At 42.9% G+C, this 24032-nt stretch overlaps 1 protein-coding gene across 1 annotated transcript; it reads right to left on the bottom strand.

Moving 5' to 3' along the window:
* Window positions 1–1822: 1822 nt before the first annotated feature.
* On the bottom strand, window positions 1823–22102 carry LOC128229225 (uncharacterized). Its single transcript, XM_052940987.1, has 6 exons — window positions 22014–22102; window positions 14429–14578; window positions 14136–14215; window positions 3211–3285; window positions 2564–2738; window positions 1823–2430 (listed from the first exon to the last, which is right to left on the bottom strand). Exons 1-6 carry the CDS (start codon window positions 22081–22083, stop codon window positions 1856–1858), a joined length of 1125 nt encoding a protein of 374 aa, XP_052796947.1. The 5' UTR covers window positions 22084–22102; the 3' UTR covers window positions 1823–1855.
* Between the last annotated feature and the right edge of the window lie 1930 nt (window positions 22103–24032).

Genomic DNA, 24032 nt, shown 5'->3' with positions numbered 1-24032 from the left:
TAGGTTAGACATAAAACGTGTCAGTTTGACATGATAGCATGTCAGTTAAACATAATCGCATGTCAGTTTGACATAATCACATGTAAGTTAGACATAAAACGTGTCAGTTTGACATGATAGCATGTCAGTTAAACATAATCGCATGTCAGTTTGACATAATCACATGTCAGTTAGACATAAAACGTGACAGTTTGACATGATAGCATGTCAGTTAAACATAATCGCATGTCGGTTCGACATAAATACATGTAGGTTAGACATAAAAACGCGTCAGGTAGACATAATAACATGTCAGTCTGACATGATTACCTGTTAGTTAGACATAATCAATTGTCTGTTAGACATAATAACATTCTAGTTAGCCTAAATTACATTTCATTTAGACACAATAACATGTCTTTTAAACATAATAGCATGTCAGTTAGACAAAATAGCATGTACGTAAGACAATATAGCATAATATGTCAAAACATAAGACAGTTGTGGCGTTCCATAAAAAAGGTATTGAAGCTAAAATCACTGTCTTTTCTTGCTACATAGCATCCTGAATTCGTTATTCGAGCAACTGTTTTGCTAGCTTCGTTATTCTTGGTCGGTAAAAAGTGGTGTTCGAGGTTTGAATATACATTAATATGCAATGCGTGTGCTCTCTGAATAATTTGACGGTCAATTATCAATTAATTCATTCATTTCAGATGTAATCATGTCAAATCATCTTAACTGTCATTTTACTCTTACTATCTTCTTAGACTCTGGACTCACTCTCTTTACTTGTATAGTTTTCCAATATTTAACATGAATGGCGAATGTCAGGAAGCATCAAGGTAAATATCATGTAATTTTCAAAACGGATTTTCAAAACGGATTCGAAATGATGACGGGCTGAATTATACCACGTTATGTCCCTTTGCTGTAACACTTTCCATTTTATGGACGGGGGAAAGAACAGACGTATTCAACGAAAAAATCGTGGCAAAAAGGTGATGAAATTATCGAAAGAACCGTAAAGTACATGTTGTTGGTTTTTTTAATTATAACATGATTTCTGGTGATTTTTTAAAGATTCTTAAGTGTAATAAATCTATTATTTCACTGTTGCAATAACACATTGCAAACAGCGAAATAACATTTTTATATTTTTCACTGCTTTGAAATTTTAGCCCGCTCTCAATTCTAAATCAAACGTCAGCGCAAACAGAGTTTGGACACAATCTCAACGACGTCATTACGTTACGTTCGCATACAATTTGGCGCGCAATTTTTAAACAGCCATTACATGTCAATTTATATCCTCTCAGCATATGATAAAAAGCAAAAATGTTCGGGTGTCAGTGTAAGATCGCAATATATGGCGATTTGTAGAGCGTTCAATTAGATTTGATTAAATGTTACCAGGGGCCACGATTTTAGGGAGACCGACGAATGCCAAATGCTTGTTGAATCGTACTTCCGGACAACGTTCGACTTAATTTGATCTTATGAGTTCTACAATTGAAATTAAGCTCCGCAACTTTGTGATTGTTATAGCAAAATACCTGTCGACAGTGTTTGTCCGGTATTGTACAATTTCCCGAACTTGCGCCGTCTGGTGTCGAAAGCATAATCTGTTTTGCGTGCTGCTTCGTCACATGTGAGAAAGTGCTTGTTTGGAATCGTACATTGATTAAACCTATGTATACTTTAAACACAATACATGCAATGAAAGGTAGACTTACTAGAATCTAACGTTTCTAAATGATTTTCATTCACTTAAAATATCAACATGCGATAACACAATGTTTAACATACTTAATGTATGTAGAAAAATGTGCAGAAACATAAATTTCTTCTCTGTCATATTTATTGACCTTTCATATTATTGACACACCAAAGAGACAACGTTGGCTACTTGGGACGGAAGGTCGCCGTACATAGAGACGTGGATTACGTGATTTGCGTCGGTTGCGTACTGGACGGCGTCACCGAGACTCGCCGACCCGACGTCCACCACGATTACAGTTGGAGCCAGTGAAGCCAGGGTGGCAGCGGCGCTTCCGGGGATGGCCCTTCCCACCAGGTGGTTTTTTGTGTCCGTCCGGTGGTTGGATATGAAGACGACCACGTTTGGCACGGACGGACGCTCTCCATTGTTTCCGGTTTGAAGATCGTGATGAAGATTGTTTATCACGTGGTTAAGGTCAATAGATGACCTCCTGTGATCTAAGACAAGGCTGTTGATTTTTCTCACAATGAGATGAGTTTCTTGTATATCTTTAAACTTGACTTCATGGTTGATTCCGCTGTCATACATGGAAATTGCGATGTGGTTGTCGGTGGGCCCCACGGCAATAGACGATGTCACGCTGACGAGGAACTGCCGCACGCCCGATGTGGTGGCCGCGTCTGCTACCTCTGCGTACTCCACCATGAAGAGAATGTCTCTAGTGCAGGCTTAAAATAGTCAGTTTGAGTAGGATGCATACTTTTTTCGTAATGCAAAATAGATAATTTCGAAATATGAGAAGTCATCAGGCTGTCAGAACAGCATGACACATTGAGTACTTATAGCTGAAGCAGAGCTTACTCTGGGTGACGGTGGTGGGGGCCGATGTTGTTGTCAGTGTAGTGGACGGTGGCTGGGTGGCGGTGGACGCCTGGTTACACAGATCTGTGTCGCAGCAGTGGGAACTGATATCCCGCCGCCGACGGCCCACCACCATTGCGTTACTGTGCAACCACAGGACACTCCCATCACATACCTGTTAAAATTATTATATATGAAGAGCTCAGCTGGATTTGAATTGTTTAACAAGACACATCAATATACTCAAACGATAAAAGGTATTCTAATTTTGATTATAAGTTCACCGATATATATTGTACCCTACTGACCTAGAACATGTTTTTACATACAAAGTGACCTAACGACGGAATTCCAACGTTATAGTTATATACGCATGTGTTTCAACGACTGTTGTTAGAGTTTTAGAAATGTTTTGAATGTTCTAAATGTCGGAAGTGAAAAAGTATTGAATGTTCTAACCGACGGACGTAGAACATTTTTGCTCATGTATGTTCTTGTCGTCTGGTAAATTGTATATCATAGGCAAGTTCTATAAATAATATGTGAGCTACTGGCGTACACACACGGGACAGTTGTTGTTTTTAAACGAATTCTTACCTCGAGGGCAGCGCAGTTAACTTACCTCGAGGGCAGCGCAGTTAACTTACCTCGAGGGCAGCGCAGTTAAGGTGGAACTCGTGATGTCCGTCCCTGGAGGATGCCACTTCCGTCACCATACATCTCTGTAACAACAAACCATCTTATTGCCACAGTCAATAGCATTTTTATGAAATACTATCTCGTAGTTAGGAAAATTTAAGTCCTAGTTACGAGATAATAATTAATAATAACGAGTTACTTTCTCCGGGGCTTTTTCTTAATTAGGAGATACAACGTCCCAATTACGAGATAGTATTAGGAGATTATCATTAAAAATATAACATTTTGTGGCACTAGGACTCTTCCATAGTTCATGAAAAGCCATTGGTGTTATAATTTAAGGCATTCTGTAACTTTCATTAAATTAAATTAATTGATGTGTTTAAATAAGCGAATGTTTTGGTCAACGTTGGCCAAATAAGTTTGGTAGTAGAATATTTAATAACGGATTATTCTTCTTACTTTATCGTTCAGTTGGAACACTAGGCTAATTTAAAGCATTAAGCATTAGAAGGAGTTGGTTCCTTCCGCCGGAATATCTGATTTACTATAAGGCATTTGCCGGGGATTTTACCATCTGTTCGTCCCCGCAGGGCGGGGATTTTAGCCGGGGTTGGCTGGACCGAAAGTCAAAGTCCCCGCTATTCTCCGGACCTGGGAGGGCCGTGGTAACAATAGACTGGTGCATTAAGCTTCAACTATTATGCGTTGTTTCAACCCTGGTGTGTTAAGCTTTGACTCATGTGTATTGTTTCAACCATTGTGTGTTAATCTTTAGCTTATGTGTGTTGTTTCAACCCAGGTGTGTTAAACTTCAACCACTGTGTGTTGTTTCAACCATTGTATGATAAGCTTTAACCACTGTGCGTTGTTTCAACCCCGGTGTGTTAAACTTCAACAACTGTGCGTTGTTTCAACCCTGGTGTGGTTAGCTTCAACTCATGTGCGTTGTTTCAACCCCGGTGTGTTAAGTTTCAACCACAGCGCTATGTTTCAGCCATTGTGTGATAAGCTTCAACCACTGCGCGTTGTTTCAACCATTGTATGATAAACTTCAACCACTGTGTGTTGTTTCAACCGTTGTATGATAAGCTTCAACCACTGTGCGTTGTTTCAACCCTGGTGTGGTTAGCTTCAACTCATGTGCGTTGTTTCAACCCCGGTGTGTTAAGTTTCAACCACTGCGCGTTGTTTTAACCAATGTAAGATAAGCTTCAACCACTGTGCGTTGTTTCAACCCTTGTGTGTTAAGCTTCAACCATGGTGCGTTGTTTCAACCCTTGTGTGGTAAGCTTCTACTCTTGTGTATTGTTTCAACCCTTGTGTGTTAAGCTTCAACAACTCTGCGTTGTTTCAACTTTTGTGTGTTAAGCTTCAACCAATGTGCGTTGTTTCAACCCCGGTGTGTTAAACTTCAACAACTGTGCGTTGTTTCAACCCTGGTGTGGTTAGCTTCAACTCATGTGCGTTGTTTCAACCCCGGTGTGTTAAGTTTCAACCACAGCGCTATGTTTCAGCCATTGTGTGATAAGCTTCAACCACTGCGCGTTGTTTCAACCATTGTATGATAAACTTCAACCACTGTGTGTTGTTTCAACCGTTGTATGATAAGCTTCAACCACTGTGCGTTGTTTCAACCCTGGTGTGGTAAGCTTGAACTCCTGCGGGTTGTTTTAACCCTGGTGTGATAAGCTTCAACTCATGTCAGTTGTTTCAATCCCGGTGTGTTAAACTTCAACCAGCGGGTATTGTTTCAACCCTTGTATGATAAGCTTCAACCACTTTGCGTTGTTTCAACCCTGGTGTGGTTAGCTTCAACTCATGTGCGTTGTTTCAACCCCGGTGTGTTAAGTTTCAACCACTGCGCGTTGTTTCAACCAATGTAAGATAAGCTTCAACCACTGTGCGTTGTTTCAACCCATGTGTGTTAAGCTTCAACCATGGTGCGTTGTTTCAACCATTGTGTGGTAAGCTTCAACCATGGTGTTGTTTCAACCCTTGTATGATAAGCTTCAACCACTTTGCGTTGTTTCAACCCTGGTGTGGTTAGCTTCATCTCATGTACGTTGGTTCAACCCCGGTGTGTTAAGTTTCAACCACTGCGCGTTGTTTCAACCATTGTATGATAAGCTTCAACCACTTCGCGTTGTTTCAACCCTTGTGTGTTAAGTTTCAACCATGGTGCGTCGTTTCAACCCTTGTGTGGTAAGCTTCTACTCTTGTGTGTTGTTTCAACCCTTGTATGATAAGCTTCAACCACTTTGCGTTGTTTCAACCCTGGTGTGGTTAGCTTCAACTCATGAACGTTGTTACAACCCCGGTGTGTTAAGTTTCAACCACTGCGCGTTGTTTCAACCATTGTATGATAAGCTTCAACCACTTCGCGTTGTTTCAACCCTTGTGTGTTAAGCTTCAACCATGGTGCGTTGTTTCAACCCTTGTGTGGTAAGCTTCTACTCTTGTGTTTTGTTTCAACCCTTGTATGATAAGCTTCAACCACTTTGCGTTGTTTCAACCCTGGTGTGGTTAGCTTCAACTCATGTACGTTGTTTCAACCCCGTTGTTTTAAGTTTCAACCACTGCGCGTTGTTTCAACCATTGTATGATTAGCTTCAACCGATCCGCGTTGTTTCAACCCTTGAGTGGTAAGCTTCAACCACGGTGCGTTGTTTCAACCCTGGTGTGGTTAGCTTCAACTCATGAACGTTGTTACAACCCCGGCGTGTTAAGTTTCAACCACTGCACGTTGTTTCAACCATTGTTTGCTAAGCTTCAACCACTTCGCGTTGTTTCAACCCTTGTGTGTTAAGCTTCAACCATGGTGCGATGTTTCAACCCTTGTGTGGTAAGCTTCTACTCTTGTGTATTGTTTCAACCCTTGTGTGTTAAGCTTGAACAACTCTGCGTTGTTTCAACTTTTGTGTGTTAAGCTTCAACCAATGTGCGTTGTTTCAACCCCGGTGTTTTAAACTTCAACCACTGTGCGTTGTTTCAACCCTGGTGAGGTTAGCTTTAACTCATGTGCGTTGTTTCAACCCCGGTGTGTTAAGTTTCAACCACTGCGCGTTGTTTCAACCATTGCATGATAAGCTTCAACCACTTCGCGTTGTTTCAACCCTTGTGTGTTAAGCTTCAACCACTGTGCGTTGTGTTAACCCTTGTGTGGTAAGCTTCTACTCGTCTGTGTTGTTTCAACCCTTGTGTGTTAAACTCGAACGACAGTGCGTTGTTTCAACCATTGTGTGTTAAGCTCCAACCACTGTGCGTTGTTTCAACCCCGGTGTTTTAAACTTCAACAACTGTGCGTTGTTTCAACACTGGTGTGGTTAGCTTCAACTCATGTGCGTTGTTTCAACCCCGGTGTGTTAAGTTTCAACCACTGCGCGTTGTTTCAACCATTGTGTGATAAGCTTCAACCACTGTGCGTTGTTTCAACCCTTGTGTGTTAAGCTTCAACCACTGTGCGTTGTTTCAACCCTTGTATGGTAAGCTTCTACTCTTGTGTGTTGTTTCAACCCTTGTGTGTTAAGCTTCAACGACTGTGCGTTGTGTCAACCCTTGTGTGTTAAGCTTCAACTTATGTGCGTTGTTTCAACCCTTGCTTTCTAAGCTTCTACTCCTTAGCGTTGTTTCCATCCCGGTGTGTTATGCTTCAACTTATGTGCGTTGTTTCCACCCTTGTATTGGAAAGCTTCAACCACTGCGCGTTGTTTCAAACCTTGTGTGATAAGCTTATTCTCCTGTGCGTTGTTTCAACCCCGGTGTGTTAAGCTTCAACGTATGAGCGTTGTTCAACCCTTATGTGGGAAAGCTTCAACCACTGTGCGTTGTTTCAACCCCTGTGTGATAAGCTTCTACTCAGGTGTGTTGTTTCAACCCCGGTGTGTTAAGCTTCAACTTATGTGCGTTGTTTCAACCCTTGTGTGGTAAGCTTTAACATATGTGAGTTGTTTCAACCCTTGTGTGTAAAGCTTAAACATATGTGCGTTGTTCCAACCCTTGTGTGGTAAGCTTCGACATATTTTCGTTGTTTCAACCCTTGTGTGTTAAGCTTCAACGACTGTGCGTTGTTCCAACCCTTGTGTGGTAAGCTTCGACATATTTGCGTTGTTTCAACCCTTGTGTGTTAAGCTTCAACGACTGTGCGTTGTTTCAACCATTGTGTGGTAAGCTTCTTCCCCTGTGTGTTGTTCAACCCCGGTGTGTTACGCTTCAAATTATGTGCGTTGTTTCAACACTTGTTTGGTAAGCTTCAACCACTGTGCGTTGTTTCAACCCTTGTGTGTTAAGCCTCTACTCCTTTTTGTTGTTTCAACCCCTGTGTGTTAAGCTTGAACGTATGTGCATTGTTTCAACCCTTGTGTGGTAAGCTTCTACGAATGTGTGTTGTTTCAACCCCGGTGTGGTAAGCTTCAACATATGTGCGTTGTTCCAACCCTTGTGTGGTAAGCTTTAACATATGTGAGTTATTTCAACCCTTGTGTGTTTAGCTTCAACCACTGTGCGTTGTTTCGACCCTAGTGTGGTAAGCTTCAATTCTTGTGTATTGTTTTAACCCTTGTGTGTTAAGACTTAACTCGTGTGTGTTGTTTCAACCCTTGTGTGGTAAGCTTCTTCTCATATGTGTTGTTTCAACCCTTGTGTGTTAAGCTTCAATTCTTGTGTGTTGTTTCAACCCTTGTGTGTTAAGCTTTAACTCATGTGTGTTGTTTCAACCCTTGTATGTTAAGCTTCAATTCTTGTGCGTTGTTTCAACCCTTGTGTGATAAGCTTGAACTCATATGTGTTGTTTCAACCCTTGTGTGGTAAGCTTCAACTCCTGTGCGTTGTTTCAAACCTTGTGTGTTAAGTTTCAATTCTTGTGTGTTGTTTCAACCCTTGTGTGTTAAGCTTTGACTCATGTGTATTGTTTCAACCATTGTGTGTTAATCTTTAGCTTATGTGTGTTGTTTCAACCCTTGTGTGGTAATCTCCAACCACTGTGCGTTGTTTAAACCCTTGTGTGTTTAGCTTCAATTCTTGTGTATTGTTTCAACCATTGTGTGTTAAGCTTTTACTCATGTGTGTTGTTTCAACCCTTGTGTGTTTAGCTTTAACTCATGTGTGTTGTTTCAAACCTTGTGTATTAAGCTTCAATCCTTGTGTATTGTTTCAACCCTTGTGTGCTAAGCTTCAATTCTTGTGTATTGTTTAAACCCTTGTGTATTAAGCTTTTGGTTACGTGTATTGTTTCAACGCTTATGTGTTAAGCTTCAACAAATGTGTGTTGTTTCAACCCTTGTGTGGTAAGTTTCTACTCTTGTGCGTTGTTTCAACCCTTGTGTGGTAAGCTTCAACTCATGTGCGTTGTTTCAACCCTTGCTTTCTAAGCTTCTACTCCTGAGCGTTGTTTCCACCCCGGTGTGTTATGCTTCAACTTATGTGCGTTGTTTCAACCCTTGTGTTGGAAAGCTTCAACCACTGTGCGTTGTTTCAACCCTTGTGTTGGAAAGCTTCAACCACTGTGCGTTGTTTCAACCCTTGTGTGATAAGCTTCTACTCCTGTGCGTTGTTTCAACCCCGGTAGGCTAAGCTTCAACGTATGTGCGTTGTTTCAACCCTTGTGCGGGAAAGCTTCAACCACTGTGCGTAGTTTCAACCCCTGTGTGATAAGCTTCAACTCAGGTGTGTTGTTTCAACCCCGGTGTGTTAAGCTTCAACTTATGTGCGTTGTTTCAACCCTTGTGGGATAAGCTTCTACTCATGTGCGTTGTTTCAACCCTTGTGTGTTAAGCTTCAACGACTGTGCGTTGTTTTAACCATTGTGTGTTAAGCTTCAACGACTGTGCGTTGTTTCAACCACTGTGCGTTGTTTCAACCCCTGTGTGATAAGCTTCAACTCAGGTGTGTTGTTTCAACCCCGGTGTGTTAAGCTTCAACGACTGTGCGTTGTTTCAACCATTGTGTGTTAAACTTCAACGACTGTGCGTTGTTTCAACCACTGTGCGTTGTTTCAACCCCTGTATGATAAGCTTCAACTCAGGTGTGTTGTTTCAACCCCGGTGTGTTAAGCTTCTACTCCTGTGCGTTGTTTCAACCCTTGTGTGTTAAGCTTCAACGACTGTGAGTTGTTTCAACCATTGTGTGTTAAGCTTCAACGACTGTGCGTTGTTTCAACCTTTGTGTGGTAAGCTTCTTCCCCTGTGTGTTGTTCAACCCCGGTGTGTAACACTTCAAATTATGTGCGTTGTTTCAACACTTGTGTGGTAAGCTTCAACCACTGTGCGTTGTTTCAACCCTTGTGTGTTAAGCCTCTACTCCTTTTTGTTGTTTTAACCCCTGTGTGTTAAGCTTGAACTTATGTGCACTGTTTCAACCCTTGTGTGGTAAGCTTCTACGAATGTGTGATGTTTCAACCCCGGTGTGGTAAGCTTCAACATATGTGCGTTGTTTCAACCCTTGTGTGGTAAACTTTAACATATGTGAGTTGTTTCAACCCTTGTGTGGTAAGCTTAAACATATGTGCGTTGTTCCAACCCTTGTGTGTTAAGCTTCAACCACTGTGCGTTGTTTCGACCCTAGTGTGGTAAGCTTCAATTCTTGTGTATTGTTTTAACCCTTGTGTGTTAAGATTTAACTCGTGTGTGTTGTTTCAACCCTTGTGTGGTAAGCTTCTTCTCATGTGTGTTGTTTCAACCCTTGTGTGTTAAGCTTCAATTCTTGTGTGTTGTTTCAACCCTTGTGTGTTAAGCTTTAACTCATGTGTGTTGTTTCAACCCTTAAGTGGTAAGCTTTAACTCGTATGTGTTGTTTCAAACCTTGTGTGTTAAGCTTTAATTCTTGTGTGTTGTTTCAACCATTGTGTGTTAATCTTTAGCTCATGTGTGTTGTTTCAACCCTTGTGTGGTAATCTTCAACCACTGTGCGTTGTATAAACCCTTGTGTGTTTAGCTTCAATTCTTGTGTATTGTTTCAATCCTTGTGTGTTTAGCCTCAATTATTGTGTGTTGCTTCAACCCTTGTGTGGTGAGCTTCAAATCATGTGCGTTTTTTCAACCCTTGTCTGGTAAGATTCAACCCTGGTGTATAAGCACGGTGGAGAACCCACGTGACTTATTTGGTAAAGTGCACGGCAACAAATGTCAACAATTCTCGATTCAGGTAAGGTTTTTAAAGATAACTTTCTTAATATTTGGAGAATTCTTGTGAAATAAAGACCATAAACCCCGCATTTAACAGCTCTTTCTACGGTAACAAAGAACTTTCTCTAATATCCTAAAGTTTTCCTAAAAATCTTGACCAACTGATTTCTCAAAGTTGAAGTCTAAGGCAAAGTACACGACTTTTGACAAATCTATCGGTTTACTTAATGTAAGCCGTAAATAATTCATACAAAAATCTTATTTTAAGCAATTTTTTATAGTTTTCAGCGTTTATTGTTTAATATCTAGTTATTTCAAAGGTAAAAACGAACTAAAACCAAATTGATAAAGTACACGGACATTTTAGGATGATAAAGTACACGGTCATTTTAGTTTATGTTTGAAAGTAGAGTGCGGTTTACAAACTAATAGTTATATAAGCATTTTCTATTCGCGAAGTCAGAATGTATAATGTTTAGTTTTTATTTAAGTTGTATCAATAAATTTTGCATTATAACGCACACCTAAATAACTAAATATTTAGCAATTATATTTAATGAGGAGTTGAAAGATAGTCTATTGTATTATTTAAGAGAAAGGCTGCCATTATAAGTTCGATTACTTTTAAATATGCAGATCAATACAGAATCATACATACATTTCTTCAAAAATCAGATAGTTTTACTTATAAATTATAATCTGGACTGACGGCGAATAAAACATCTCTGTAGTTAGCGGCCCGTTTGTGGTGAATATAAATTTCATGAATGTTCCTATTTTGATGTGATATAAAACAATAAAATAGGCACATCACAATTATATATATTTCCACATTTAAAGCATATTGTTCATACCTTTCAGGTAACGCTGAATCTTTTGTTTGGTTCAGTCTGAACAAATATTATCTGATCTACATCAGTAAAACTGCGGTCGTTCGAACAATACAGACAGGAACTCGATTGTTAAGATGGAGGCTCGGAGTTAGATGGGAAACAGCAAGGAGGAATGAGAGCACACTATATTACCAACTTACAGGCTAGGACTAAGACTTGAACATCTAGATTAGAGCTGAGCATGGAACATTAGAATGTTCTAGACTAAAGGCTTAAATGTGATTACAAAATAATTGTGTTTCAAAGCTTGCTGAATTATATAAGATACATGCAGTTAAGAGTTTATAGGACATCAATGGGAAAATGACAACAATGCATCTCTAAACCTTGTGAAAATGTTTTATGCTCAATCCGTTTTCATACTAATTTTACACAGCATTTTTTTCAGTACTGTAAGACAAACGAAGATTTTGAAAGAGCACCATTTGGTAACAGTACGTTTTGCTATTTATCTTAATAAAATGTTAAACTCATCAAAACGTTATCTTAACTCGGCAACATACTGGAATGCACTAACAAGACCATTGTGATCTTTCAAAGTGCCCTGATTAGGTGAGATTCGCCTTAACGTGCCTGCTGAGTCCAGATTTGAGCTTGAATGCTGAGCGACACTGTAGACATTTGTGACGTGTCATTCCCCTGTGTCTAGTAGAAATTTGGTCACTGAGATTGGTCGTGTCACCCAATTTGAACCCAAACACATCACAGGTTAGCTTCAATTGGCCGCTTTCGCGTCTTGTATCTCCAAGTCTTGCAAGAGCAGTTTTGCCACAATATTTGCAAACGTGCAACTTTGTCTCGCCGTGATTGCGGCACCTATAAAAAAGACATGTACTGTCACAAGTTAGTGAGAAATGCTGGCAATGTCAGTACTTGAATATTATTTATAAAAAACACTATTTTACTTCCACGCAATGAGTGTTTGATCGTGTAATCAGCATCATAAAACTAAACGACCCTGTCCACTTAAACACGGACCACATTATTATGTGAAAAACGCAACCCCTAACAAACGTTGAAAACACAGTCAGACGACGGCAAATCTTAACCTCCACACGAGAGGTGTCATAATAAAAGTATAACTGTTAGTATATTCTTATTTCTCTGCGAAAAAATAAAGTCAAATCTAACCTGTGTCTGTGTAAACACTTTCCCGCAAAAACGATGGCAATTGACCAGAAGGCCTTCTATCGTGGTCTACTAGATGTTTTTTTTATTTTATTTTGAAATGCCATTCCGCATTCTTTGCATAAAGTCGGAGTCTTTATATTCTGAAATGAAACAAATATCACAAAATTATAAGTCTATCGAATGAGCTAGCAATCGAAGACATTAAAAGTAAAAGAAAACTTTTCTTTCTCAAAATTGCCAAAATTATGAGTTTTGAAGCAGTTATGTGTTAATGTTTACCATGTATGTTGCATACAAACACGTTTTACATAAACGATACGAAAAAGAAGTGGAACACCCTTTACAAAAACTTCAAGCCCTTTATATGTCAATCGCGAATATATTGTTAAAATACAGGACTGAATTTTAGTATGATAACACTTGTTTCCATGATTCATGAAAATGAGCCCATCATTTAGGCGACTCCGTCGGTCTAACTGTTAAAACACGTTCATTCGTCCATTGCCACTCCATTACAATGCGTCTTTTCAAACATGGAGCAATGTTCAATAATGAATTTGAAGAATAAAAATAATAAATATATTAATAATAACTCATTTGAGCACCAGGCAGTGAACTAATGAGTATATACACAGAAGGTTGTAAACGACCGTGTACTTTATCAAACCTAAAATGTCCGTGTACTTTATCAATTTGGTTTTAGTTCATTTTCGCCTTTGAAATAACTATAAGAAGTTCAACAATACACGCTGAAAACTTTAAAATACATAAAATTTGCTTAAAATAAGATTTTTGTATGAATTATTTACGGCTAAAATGAAGTAAACCGATAGATTTGTCAAAAGTCGTACACTTTGCCTTAGATTTCAACTCTAAGAAATCAGTTGGTCAAGATTTTCAGTAAAACTTTAGAATATTAGAGAAAGTTCTTTATTACCGTGGATAGATCTTTTAAATGCGGGGTTTTTGGTCTTTATTTCACAAGAATTCTCCAAATATTAAGAAAGTTATCTTTAAAAACCTTACCTAAATCGAGATTTGTTGACATTTGTTGCCGTGCACTTTATCAAATAAGTCACGTGGGTTCTCCACCGTGGTATAGGTGTATCTTAAACTCCTGAGTGTTGTTTAAGCCCTGGTGTGTTTAGTTTCAACGTGGGTGTGTCTTCAACTTATGTGTGTTGTTTCATTCCTGGCCAGTAATACTTCAACGTGTATGTATAGCTTCAACCCATGTGTATTAAGCTTCAGCGTGTGCGTGTGTGTGTGTGTGCGTGTGCGTGTGCGTGTGTGTGCGTGCGTGCGTGTGCGTGTGTGTGTGTGGTTCTTCAATCCCTGTGCGTGTGATGCTTCAATCATTGTGTGTAGTTTCAACCCCTTTGTGTGTGTTGTGTTCTATCACTGTAATGTGTAGCTTCAACCCAATTGTGTGTTGATTCCACCATGTGTGTGTAGCTTCAACTGCAGTGTGTGTAGTTTTTACCATTGGTTTATTGCTTCAAACCCTAAGTGTTAAGTGTTCTCGTGTGTGTAGCTTAGCATGAAGCTTCAATCCCTTTGTGCTTAGCTTTAAGTGTGTGTGCGTGCGTGCGTGCGTGCGTGCGCGTGTGCGCGTGCGTTTTTTTAAATTAAGATTATGTTACAAATATTAAAATGTGTGAAGTTAAAAATAGAAATATAACAAATTTAAATTGGTGATCACGCGAATACAATTTCACAACTGTGAAACATTGATAAGGTTTCACTTTTTGTGAAATGTGTTGTTGGTAATATAAACTGCGTACGTACCTCCCCCGGCTGACAAGCCTTGGTGGTGTTGCAGTGGGCGGGGCTGATCAGCGCCTGGTCACAGTGGTAACACGTCACGGCTACCGAAAGTGTTTACATATTTTTATCATATTTGGGAGGAAAGTGTATTTGTAACCTAAAACATTGTGTTGATGAAATAGGAACATGCATTATAGATCTACAATATGCCAATATATATGTGTGTGCATACTTTAAAACTGAAGCGGTACGTGTTTACCATGCAGTCTTGCTAAAATCACATAAAACAGCCATAATATAAACTTGGGCCTTACCACAGAGGCCACACGTCCGCTGACAGGCGGTGCGCGCGAACACCTCGTTCTCGCAAAGTTTGGTGTTTTGGGCGAGTAGGCTCGCGCATCCTGGACCGTCCAGGTCCACGCATTCGACCGCGACCGCCGGTCGGAATGACCGCAACACCACTGGTTGACAGAAGGAGGGGTAAAGCCATTCTTAAATACATTGTGTTTATCATGACCAAAACCAAACTTGTGGGTCTGATGGCCGGGAATAACACTTTTAATGAACGTGGCACCTTGTAATTCATTGTAAAATTTGGTTTGTGTATGCCGAACAAGATAGTGAAAGATTTCATTATTAAACTCTAAATAGTTATTACCATTCCGCAGTATGTGGCATGTTTTTAATGTATATTGTAGTTTTTTTTCTTCACACGCAATGTTTGTCTGTATCACACAACATAGAACACTTGAACACGTTTGGGTATGAAATATAGACTAATGCTAGCATTCTAGCTTTTATATTCTGGATTTGCAGCCTATTTCTTAAATCAGCTTCAGCCTGTTTTTCACCCCCCCCCCCCCCCCACACACACACAAACACAAACACGCACACATGAAGATTTCCCCCGGCCAATTAACGTAGAGGAGGGGCAATAATCGTATAATGGGTAGCAAATCGTATTCAATTACTGAGTCGTCTTGATATTTAAGTCACGATATAGAACACTCAGCAACAACTACTAAGTAAAGTCCCACAATGGACACCCGATGCCCGCAACACAATTCCCGGGTGAGTTACGATAGCATTACTTTTAGAACAAACCGTAGCAGAATCAAGACAATTTTGAAAAGTGTAACGCTTTCATGGCTCTTTCCGATTCATTACCATCACCCGACACACAAGACCCACCACGATTCACCACCATCACCCGACACACAAGACCCACCACGATTCACCACCATCACCCGACACACAAGACCCACCACGATTCACCACCATCACCCGACACACAAGACCCACCACGATTCACCACAATCACACCATATCCAAGACCCACCACGATTCACCACAATCAACCCACATTCAAGACCCACCACGATTCACCACAATCACCCCATATCCAAGACCCACCACGATTCACCACAATCACACCATATCCAAGACCCACCACCATTCACCACAATCACCCCACATTCAAGACCCACCACGATTCACCACCATCACCAATATCCACGACCCACCACGATTCGCCACAATCACCCGACACACAAGACCCACCACGATTCACCACAATCACCCCATATCAAAGACCAACCACGATTCACCACAATCACACCATATCCAAGACACACCATGATTCACCACAATCACACCATATCCAAGACCCACCATTATTCAACACTATCACCCGACACACAAGACCCACCACGATTCACCACCATCACCCGACACACAAGACCCACCACGATTAAACACAATCACACCATATCCAAGACACACCACGATTCACCACAATCACACCATATCCAAGACCCACCATTATTCAACACCATCACCCGACACACAAGACACACCACAATTCACTACAATCACCAATATCCAAGACCCACCACGATCCACCACAATCACCCCATATCCAAGACCTACCACGATTCACTGCCATCACACGACACACAAGACCCACCACGATTCACCATCATCACCCGACACACAAGACCCACCACGATTCGCCACAATCACACCATATCCACGACCCACCACGATTCACCACAATCACCCCACATTCAAGACCCACCACGATTCACCACCATCACCAATATCCAAGACCCACCACGATCCACCATAATCACCCCATATCCAAGACCCACCACGATTCACCACAATCACACCATATCCAAGACCCACCACGATTCACCACAATCAACCCACATTAAAGACCCACCACGATTCACCACAATCACCCCATATCCAAGACCCACCATTATTCACCACAATCACACCATATCCAAGACCCACCACCATTCACCACAATCACCCCACATTCAAGACCCACCACGATTCACCACCATCACCAATATCCAAGACCCACCACGATTCGCCACAATCACCCGACACACAAGATCCACCACGATTCACCACAATCACCCCATATCCAAGACCCACCACGATTCACCACAATCACACCATATCCAAGACCCACAACGATTCACCACAATCAACCCACATTCAAGACCCAGCACGATTCACCACAATCACCCCATATCCAAGACCCACCACGATTCACCACAATCACACCATATCCAAGACCCACCACCATTCACCACAATCACCCCACATTCAAGACCCACCACGATTCACCACCATCACCAATATCCAAGACCCACCACGATTCGCCACAATCACCCGACACACAAGACCCACCACGATTCACCACAATCACCCCATATCAAAGACCAACCACGATTCACCACAATCACACCATATCCAAGACACACCATGATTCACCACAATCACACCATATCCAAGACCCACCATTATTCAACACTATCACCCGACACACAAGACCCACCACGATTCACCACCATCACCCGACACACAAGACCCACCACGATTAAACACAATCACACCATATCCAAGACACACCACGATTCACCACAATCACACCATATCCAAGACCCACCATTATTCAACACCATCACCCGACACACAAGACACACCACAATTCACTACAATCACCAATATCCAAGACCCACCACGATCCACCACAATCACTCCATATCCAAGACCTACCACGATTCACTGCCATCACCCGACACACAAGACCCACCACGATTCACCATCATCACCCGACACACAAGACCCACCACGATTCGCCACAATCACACCATATCCACGACCCACCACGATTCACCACAATCACCCCACATTCAAGACCCACCACGATTCACCACCATCACCAATATCCAAGACCCACCACGATCCACCATAATCACCCCATATCCAAGACCTACCACGATTCACCACTATCACCAATATCCAAGACCAACCACGATCCACCACAATCACACCATATTCAAGACCTACCACGATTTACCACAATCAAACCATATCCAAGACCCACCACGATCCACCACTATCACCCCACACACAAGACCCACCCATTTTCGCCACAATCACACCATATCCAAGGCCCACCACGATTCACCACAATCACCCCACATTCAAGACCCACCACGATTCACCACCATCACCCAACACACAAGACCCACCACTATTCACCACCATCACCCCACACACAAGACCCACCACGATTCACCAAAATCATCCGACACACAAGACCCACCACTATTCACCACCATCATCCCAAACACAAGACCCACCACGATTCATCACCATCACCCCACACACAAGACCCACCACGATTCGTCACAATCACCCGACACACAAGACCCACCACGATTCGCCACAATCACCCGACACACAAAACCCACACAATTCACCACAATCACACCATATCCAAGAATCACCATGATTCACCATAATCATCCGACACACAAGACCCACCACGATTCACCACCATCATCCGACACACAAGACCCACCACGATTCACCACCATCATCCATCACACAAGACCCATCACGATTCGCCACAATCACCCGACAGACAAGACCCACCACGATTCACCACAATCACCCGACACATAAGACCAAACACGATTCACCACCATCACCCGACACACAATACCCACCACGATTCACAACTATCACCCGACACACAAGACCCACCACGATTCACCACAATCACACCATATCCAAGACCCACCACGATTCACCACTTCCACCCGACACACAAGACCCACCACGATTCACCACCATCGCCCGACACACAAGACCCACCACGATTCACCACAATCATCCGACACACAAGACCCACCACGATTCACCACCATCACCCGACACACAAGACTCACCACGATTCACCACAATCACCCCATATCCAAGACCCACCACGATTCACCACAATCACCCCATATCCAAGACCCACCACGATTCACTACAGTCACCCCATATCCAAGACCCACCACGATTCACCACAATCACACCATATCCAAGACCCACCACGATTCACCACAATCACCCCATATCCAAGACCCACCACGATTCACCACAATCACACCATATCCAAGACCCACCACCATTCACCACAATCACCCCACATTCAAGACCCACCACGATTCACCACCATCACCAATATCCAAGACCCACCACGATTCGTCACAATCACCCGACACACAAGACCCACCACGATTCGCCACAATCACCCGACACACAAAACCCACCACAATTCACCACAATCACACCATATCCAAGAATCACCATGATTCACCATAATCATCCGACACACAAGACCCACCACGATTCACCACCATCATCCGACACACAAGACCCACCACGATTCACCACCATCACCCGACACACAAGACCCACCACGATTCACCACTATCACCCGACACACAAGACCCACCACGATTCGTCATAATCACCCGACAGACAAGACCCACCACGATTCGCCACAATCACCCGACACACAAGACCCACCACGATTCACCACAATCACACCATATCCAAGACCCACCACGATTCACCACCATCATCCGACACACAAGACCCACCACGATTCACCACCATCACCCGACACACAAGACCCACCACGATTCACAACTATCACCCGACACACAAGACCCACCACGATTCACCACAATCACACCATATCCAAGACCCACCACCATTCACCACAATCACCCGACACACAAGACCCACCACGATTCACCACCATCACCCGACACACAAGACCCACCACGATTCACCACAATCACCCGACACACAAGACCCACCACGATTCACCACAATCACCCGACACAAAAGACCCACCACGATTCGCCACAATCACCCGACACACAAGACCCACCACGATTCACCACAATCACCCGACACACAAGACCCACCACGATTCGCCACAATCACCCGACACACAAGACCCACCACGATTCGCCACAATCACCCGACACACAAGACCCACCACGATTTGCCACAATCACCCGACACACAAGACCCACCACGATTCACCACAATCACCCGACACACAAGACCCACCACGATTCGCCACAATCACCCGACACACAAGACCCACCACGATTCACCACAATCACCCGACACACAAGACCCACCACGATTCCCCACAATCACCCGACACACAAGACCCACCACGATTCGCCACAATCACCCGACAGACAAGACCCACCACGATTCGCCACAATCACCCGACACACAAGACCCACCACGATTCACCACTATCACCCGACACACAAGACCCACCACGATTCACCACCATCACCCGACACACAAGACCCACCACGATTCGCCACAATCACACCATATCCAAGACCCACCACGATTCACCACAATCACCCCACGTTCAAGACCCACCACGATTCACCACCATCACCCGACACACAAGACACAAGACCCACCACGATTCACCACCATCACCCGACACACAAGACCCACCACGATTCACCACCATCACCCAACACACAAGACCCACCACGATTCACCACCATCACCCATCACACAAGACCCATCACGATTCGCCACAATCACCCGACACACAAGACCCACCACGATTCACCACCATCACCCAACACACAAAACCCACCACGATTCACCACAATCACCCGACACACAAGACCCACCACGATTCACCACCATCACCCAACACACAAGACCCACCACGATTCACCACCATCACCCATCACACAAGACCCATCACGATTCGCCACAATCACCCGACAGACAAGACCCACCACGATTCACCACAATCACCCGACACATAAGACCAACCATGATTCCCCACTATCACCCGACACACAAGACCCACCACGATTCACCACAATCAACCCACATTCAAGACCCACCACGATTCACCACCATCACCCAACACACAAGACCCACCACGATTCACCACCATCACCCAACACACAAGACCCACCACGATTCACCACCATCACCCAACACACAAGACCCACCACGATTCACCACCATCACCCAACACACAAGACCCACCACGATTCGCCACAATCACCCGACACACAAGACCCACCACGATTCACCACTATCACCCGACACACAAGACCCACCACGATTCACCACCATCACCCAACACACAAGACCCACCACGATTCACCACCATCACCCAACACACAAAACCCACCACGATTCACCACAATCACCCGACACACAAGACCCACCACGATTCACCACCATCACCCAACACACAAGACCCACCACGATTCACCACCATCACCCATCACACAAGACCCATCACGATTCGCCACAATCACCCGACAGACAAGACCCACCACGATTCACCACAATCACCCGACACATAAGACCAACCATGATTCCCCACTATCACCCGACACACAAGACCCACCACGATTCACCACAATCAACCCACATTCAAGACCCACCACGATTCACCACCATCACCCAACACACAAGACCCACCACGATTCACCACCATCACCCAACACACAAGACCCACCACGATTCACCACCATCACCCAACACACAAGACCCACCACGATTCACCACCATCACCCAACACACAAGACCCACCACGATTCACCACCATCACCCAACACACAAGACCCACCACGATTCACCACCATCACCCAACACACAAGACCCACCACGATTCACCACAATCAACCCACATTCAAGACCCACCACGATTCACCACCATCACCCGATACACAAGACCCACCACGATTCACCACCATCACCCGACACACAAGACCCACCACGATTCGCCACAATCACACCATATCCAAGACCCACCACGATTCACCACAATCACCCCACGTTCAAGACCCACCACGATTCACCACCATCACCCGACACACAAGACACAAGACCCACCACGATTCACCACCATCACCCGACACACAAGACCCATCACGATTCGCCACAATCACCCGACACACAAGACCCACCACGATTCGCCACAATCACACCATATCCAAGACCCACCACGATTCACCACCATCATCCGACACACAAGACCCACCACGATTCACCACCATCACCCGACACACAAGACCCACCACGATTTACCACCATCACCCGACACACAAGACCCACCACGGTTCACCACCATCACCAATATCCAAGACCCACCACGATTCACCACAATCACCCCACATTCAAGACCCACCACGATTCACCACCATCACCCGACACACAAGACCCACCACGATATGATCACCACGATCCACCACTATCACACCACGATTCACTGAGATGCTGTTACGAATGTGTTCATCAACTGTCAGGAATCACCAATATGTTCTAAATCGTTGGCAATCGCAGGCTTAATCGTGATAGTGAGAGCAACGCTACACACACGACAAAGCATTTGTACACGCACAAAAGTAAGTTTTAAGAGTCAGGAGACTGTATAGTCACGGTTAATCGTTACCCAGGGATCAAAAATGAAAAGAAACGTTTTGCTCTAAATTATCTAAATAGTAAAAACAACCTATAGCTACTTACAAATCAAAGTCAAAGCTTTGTTAATACAATCCATAGTGTGAGGCAGTAACTCCTTATCAGTGGCGTACATGAACGTACATGAACGAAAGTATGTTACTTCAGTACATTGGCATGCTCATTTGAATATAAAATCGACATTTACAACGATAATTGGAATGTAGTGCCGTATACAGTTCGTCACCGCATACTAGTCGACACTGTATACAGTTCGTCACTGTATACAGTTCGCCACCGCATACACTTCGTCACTATAAAGTTCGCCGCCGTATATAGTTCGCCACCGATTAACAGTTCGCCACCATATACAGTTCGTTACTGTATAAAGTTCGTCACAATATAAAGTTCGTCATCATATACAGTTCGCCACCGTTTACAGTTCGCCACCGTATACAGTTCGCCAATATATACAGTTCGTCATCGTATACAGTTCGCCACCATATACAGATCGTCACTATATACAGTTCGTCACCGTATAAAATTCGCCACCATATACAGATCGCCACTATATACAGTTCGTCACCATATACAGTTCGTCACCGTATACAGTTCATCACCGTATACAATTCGTCACCGTATGCAATTCGCCACTATATGCAATTCGCCACCATATACAGTTCGTCACCGTTAACAATTCGCCACCATATACAGATCGCCACTATATACAGTTCGTCACCATATACTGATCGCCACTATATACAGTTCGTCACCGTATACTGTTCGACACCGTATACAGTTCGTCACCGTATACAGTTTGTCACGGTATTCAGTTCGCCACCGTATACAGTTCGACACCGTATACAGTTCGTCGCCGTATACAGTTCGACACCGTATACAGTTCATCACCGTATACAGTTCGTCACATTATACAGATCGCCACTGTATACAGTTCGTCACCGTATACAGTTCGCCACCATATACAGATCGTCACTATATACAGTTCGTCACCGTAAACAGTTCGCCACTATATACAGATAGTCATCGTATACAGTTAGACACCGTATACAGTTAGACACCGTAAACTGTTAGCCACGAACCATATTGTATGTGTAAAGAAAACCTATTTGCGGCGAAAAAGCCTAATCACTTCACACATAGTTCTTCTTTGACAAAATGAGTTAGTAATTATTATACGAGGTCTACTTTTATAGCGTAGAACAAACAATAACTCTGAACCTGTTCCTTAAGTTGTTTCCGTTGTTTAACCTATAAATTCATGATGTTAACATAAAAAACACATATCCAAAAATTGGTATTCAAATAAAACAGCAAATGCCAAATTAGGGATTATATTTAATTATATTCGAAACCGTTTTTAAACCAAGAGTCTTCAAAGTACACCACTGTCGTCAATATTTAGACGTCTGTCATTTGTTTGCGTTCCAGCAACGAAAGCTGATATTTTCATCAATTCTTCGTTCTCCGCGAAGACATTACACCACAAGGTTCGTCTTGTTAGAGTGTTAATTCTCTTGATTCGCATAGAGCGTCAGTTATCGCGGGAAAATAGTGTTGTTTTTCGCTAATGTTTCGCTGTGTTTTCGGTTTTCTTAAAAATCACTTTTTTGTAACAGCTTCCATTTACTTAACGGAAGACTTATGGGCAATGGAGATGTAGAACTATTGTGTCACAAAATGTTGGATAAAATTATTGAACCTTACCGATAGTGACAATTATCACAATACGAGTGTCTAGTCCTTATTACTCATAGTCATTTATCGTCTTCGAATAGTAGTTTTCTTGGCCTGCGGCCTTGCTGCTCTCGCTCCATTTTCTGTTGATTGCCAAAATGAACCCTAAATTATACGAAGACGAGGTAGACAAGCTATGTGATCACATAGAAAACATCAACGAACATGATGATGATGATGATGATGATGATGATGATGATGGTAGTAGTAGTTTCACTTATCTAAAAGGAGAGAAAACTTCATTTATATTCAGCAAAACTAACTGCACGAGTTATCCCCAATTTGATCGCTCATATAAGAAATTGTTTTCATTTTAAAACATACACTCAA

The sequence above is a fragment of the Mya arenaria genome, chromosome 3 (genome assembly GCF_026914265.1).
Source record: "Mya arenaria isolate MELC-2E11 chromosome 3, ASM2691426v1".
In the NCBI taxonomy this organism is placed as follows: Eukaryota; Metazoa; Mollusca; class Bivalvia; order Myida; family Myidae; genus Mya; species Mya arenaria.
This window is presented reverse-complemented; position numbering and strand designations above follow the sequence as displayed.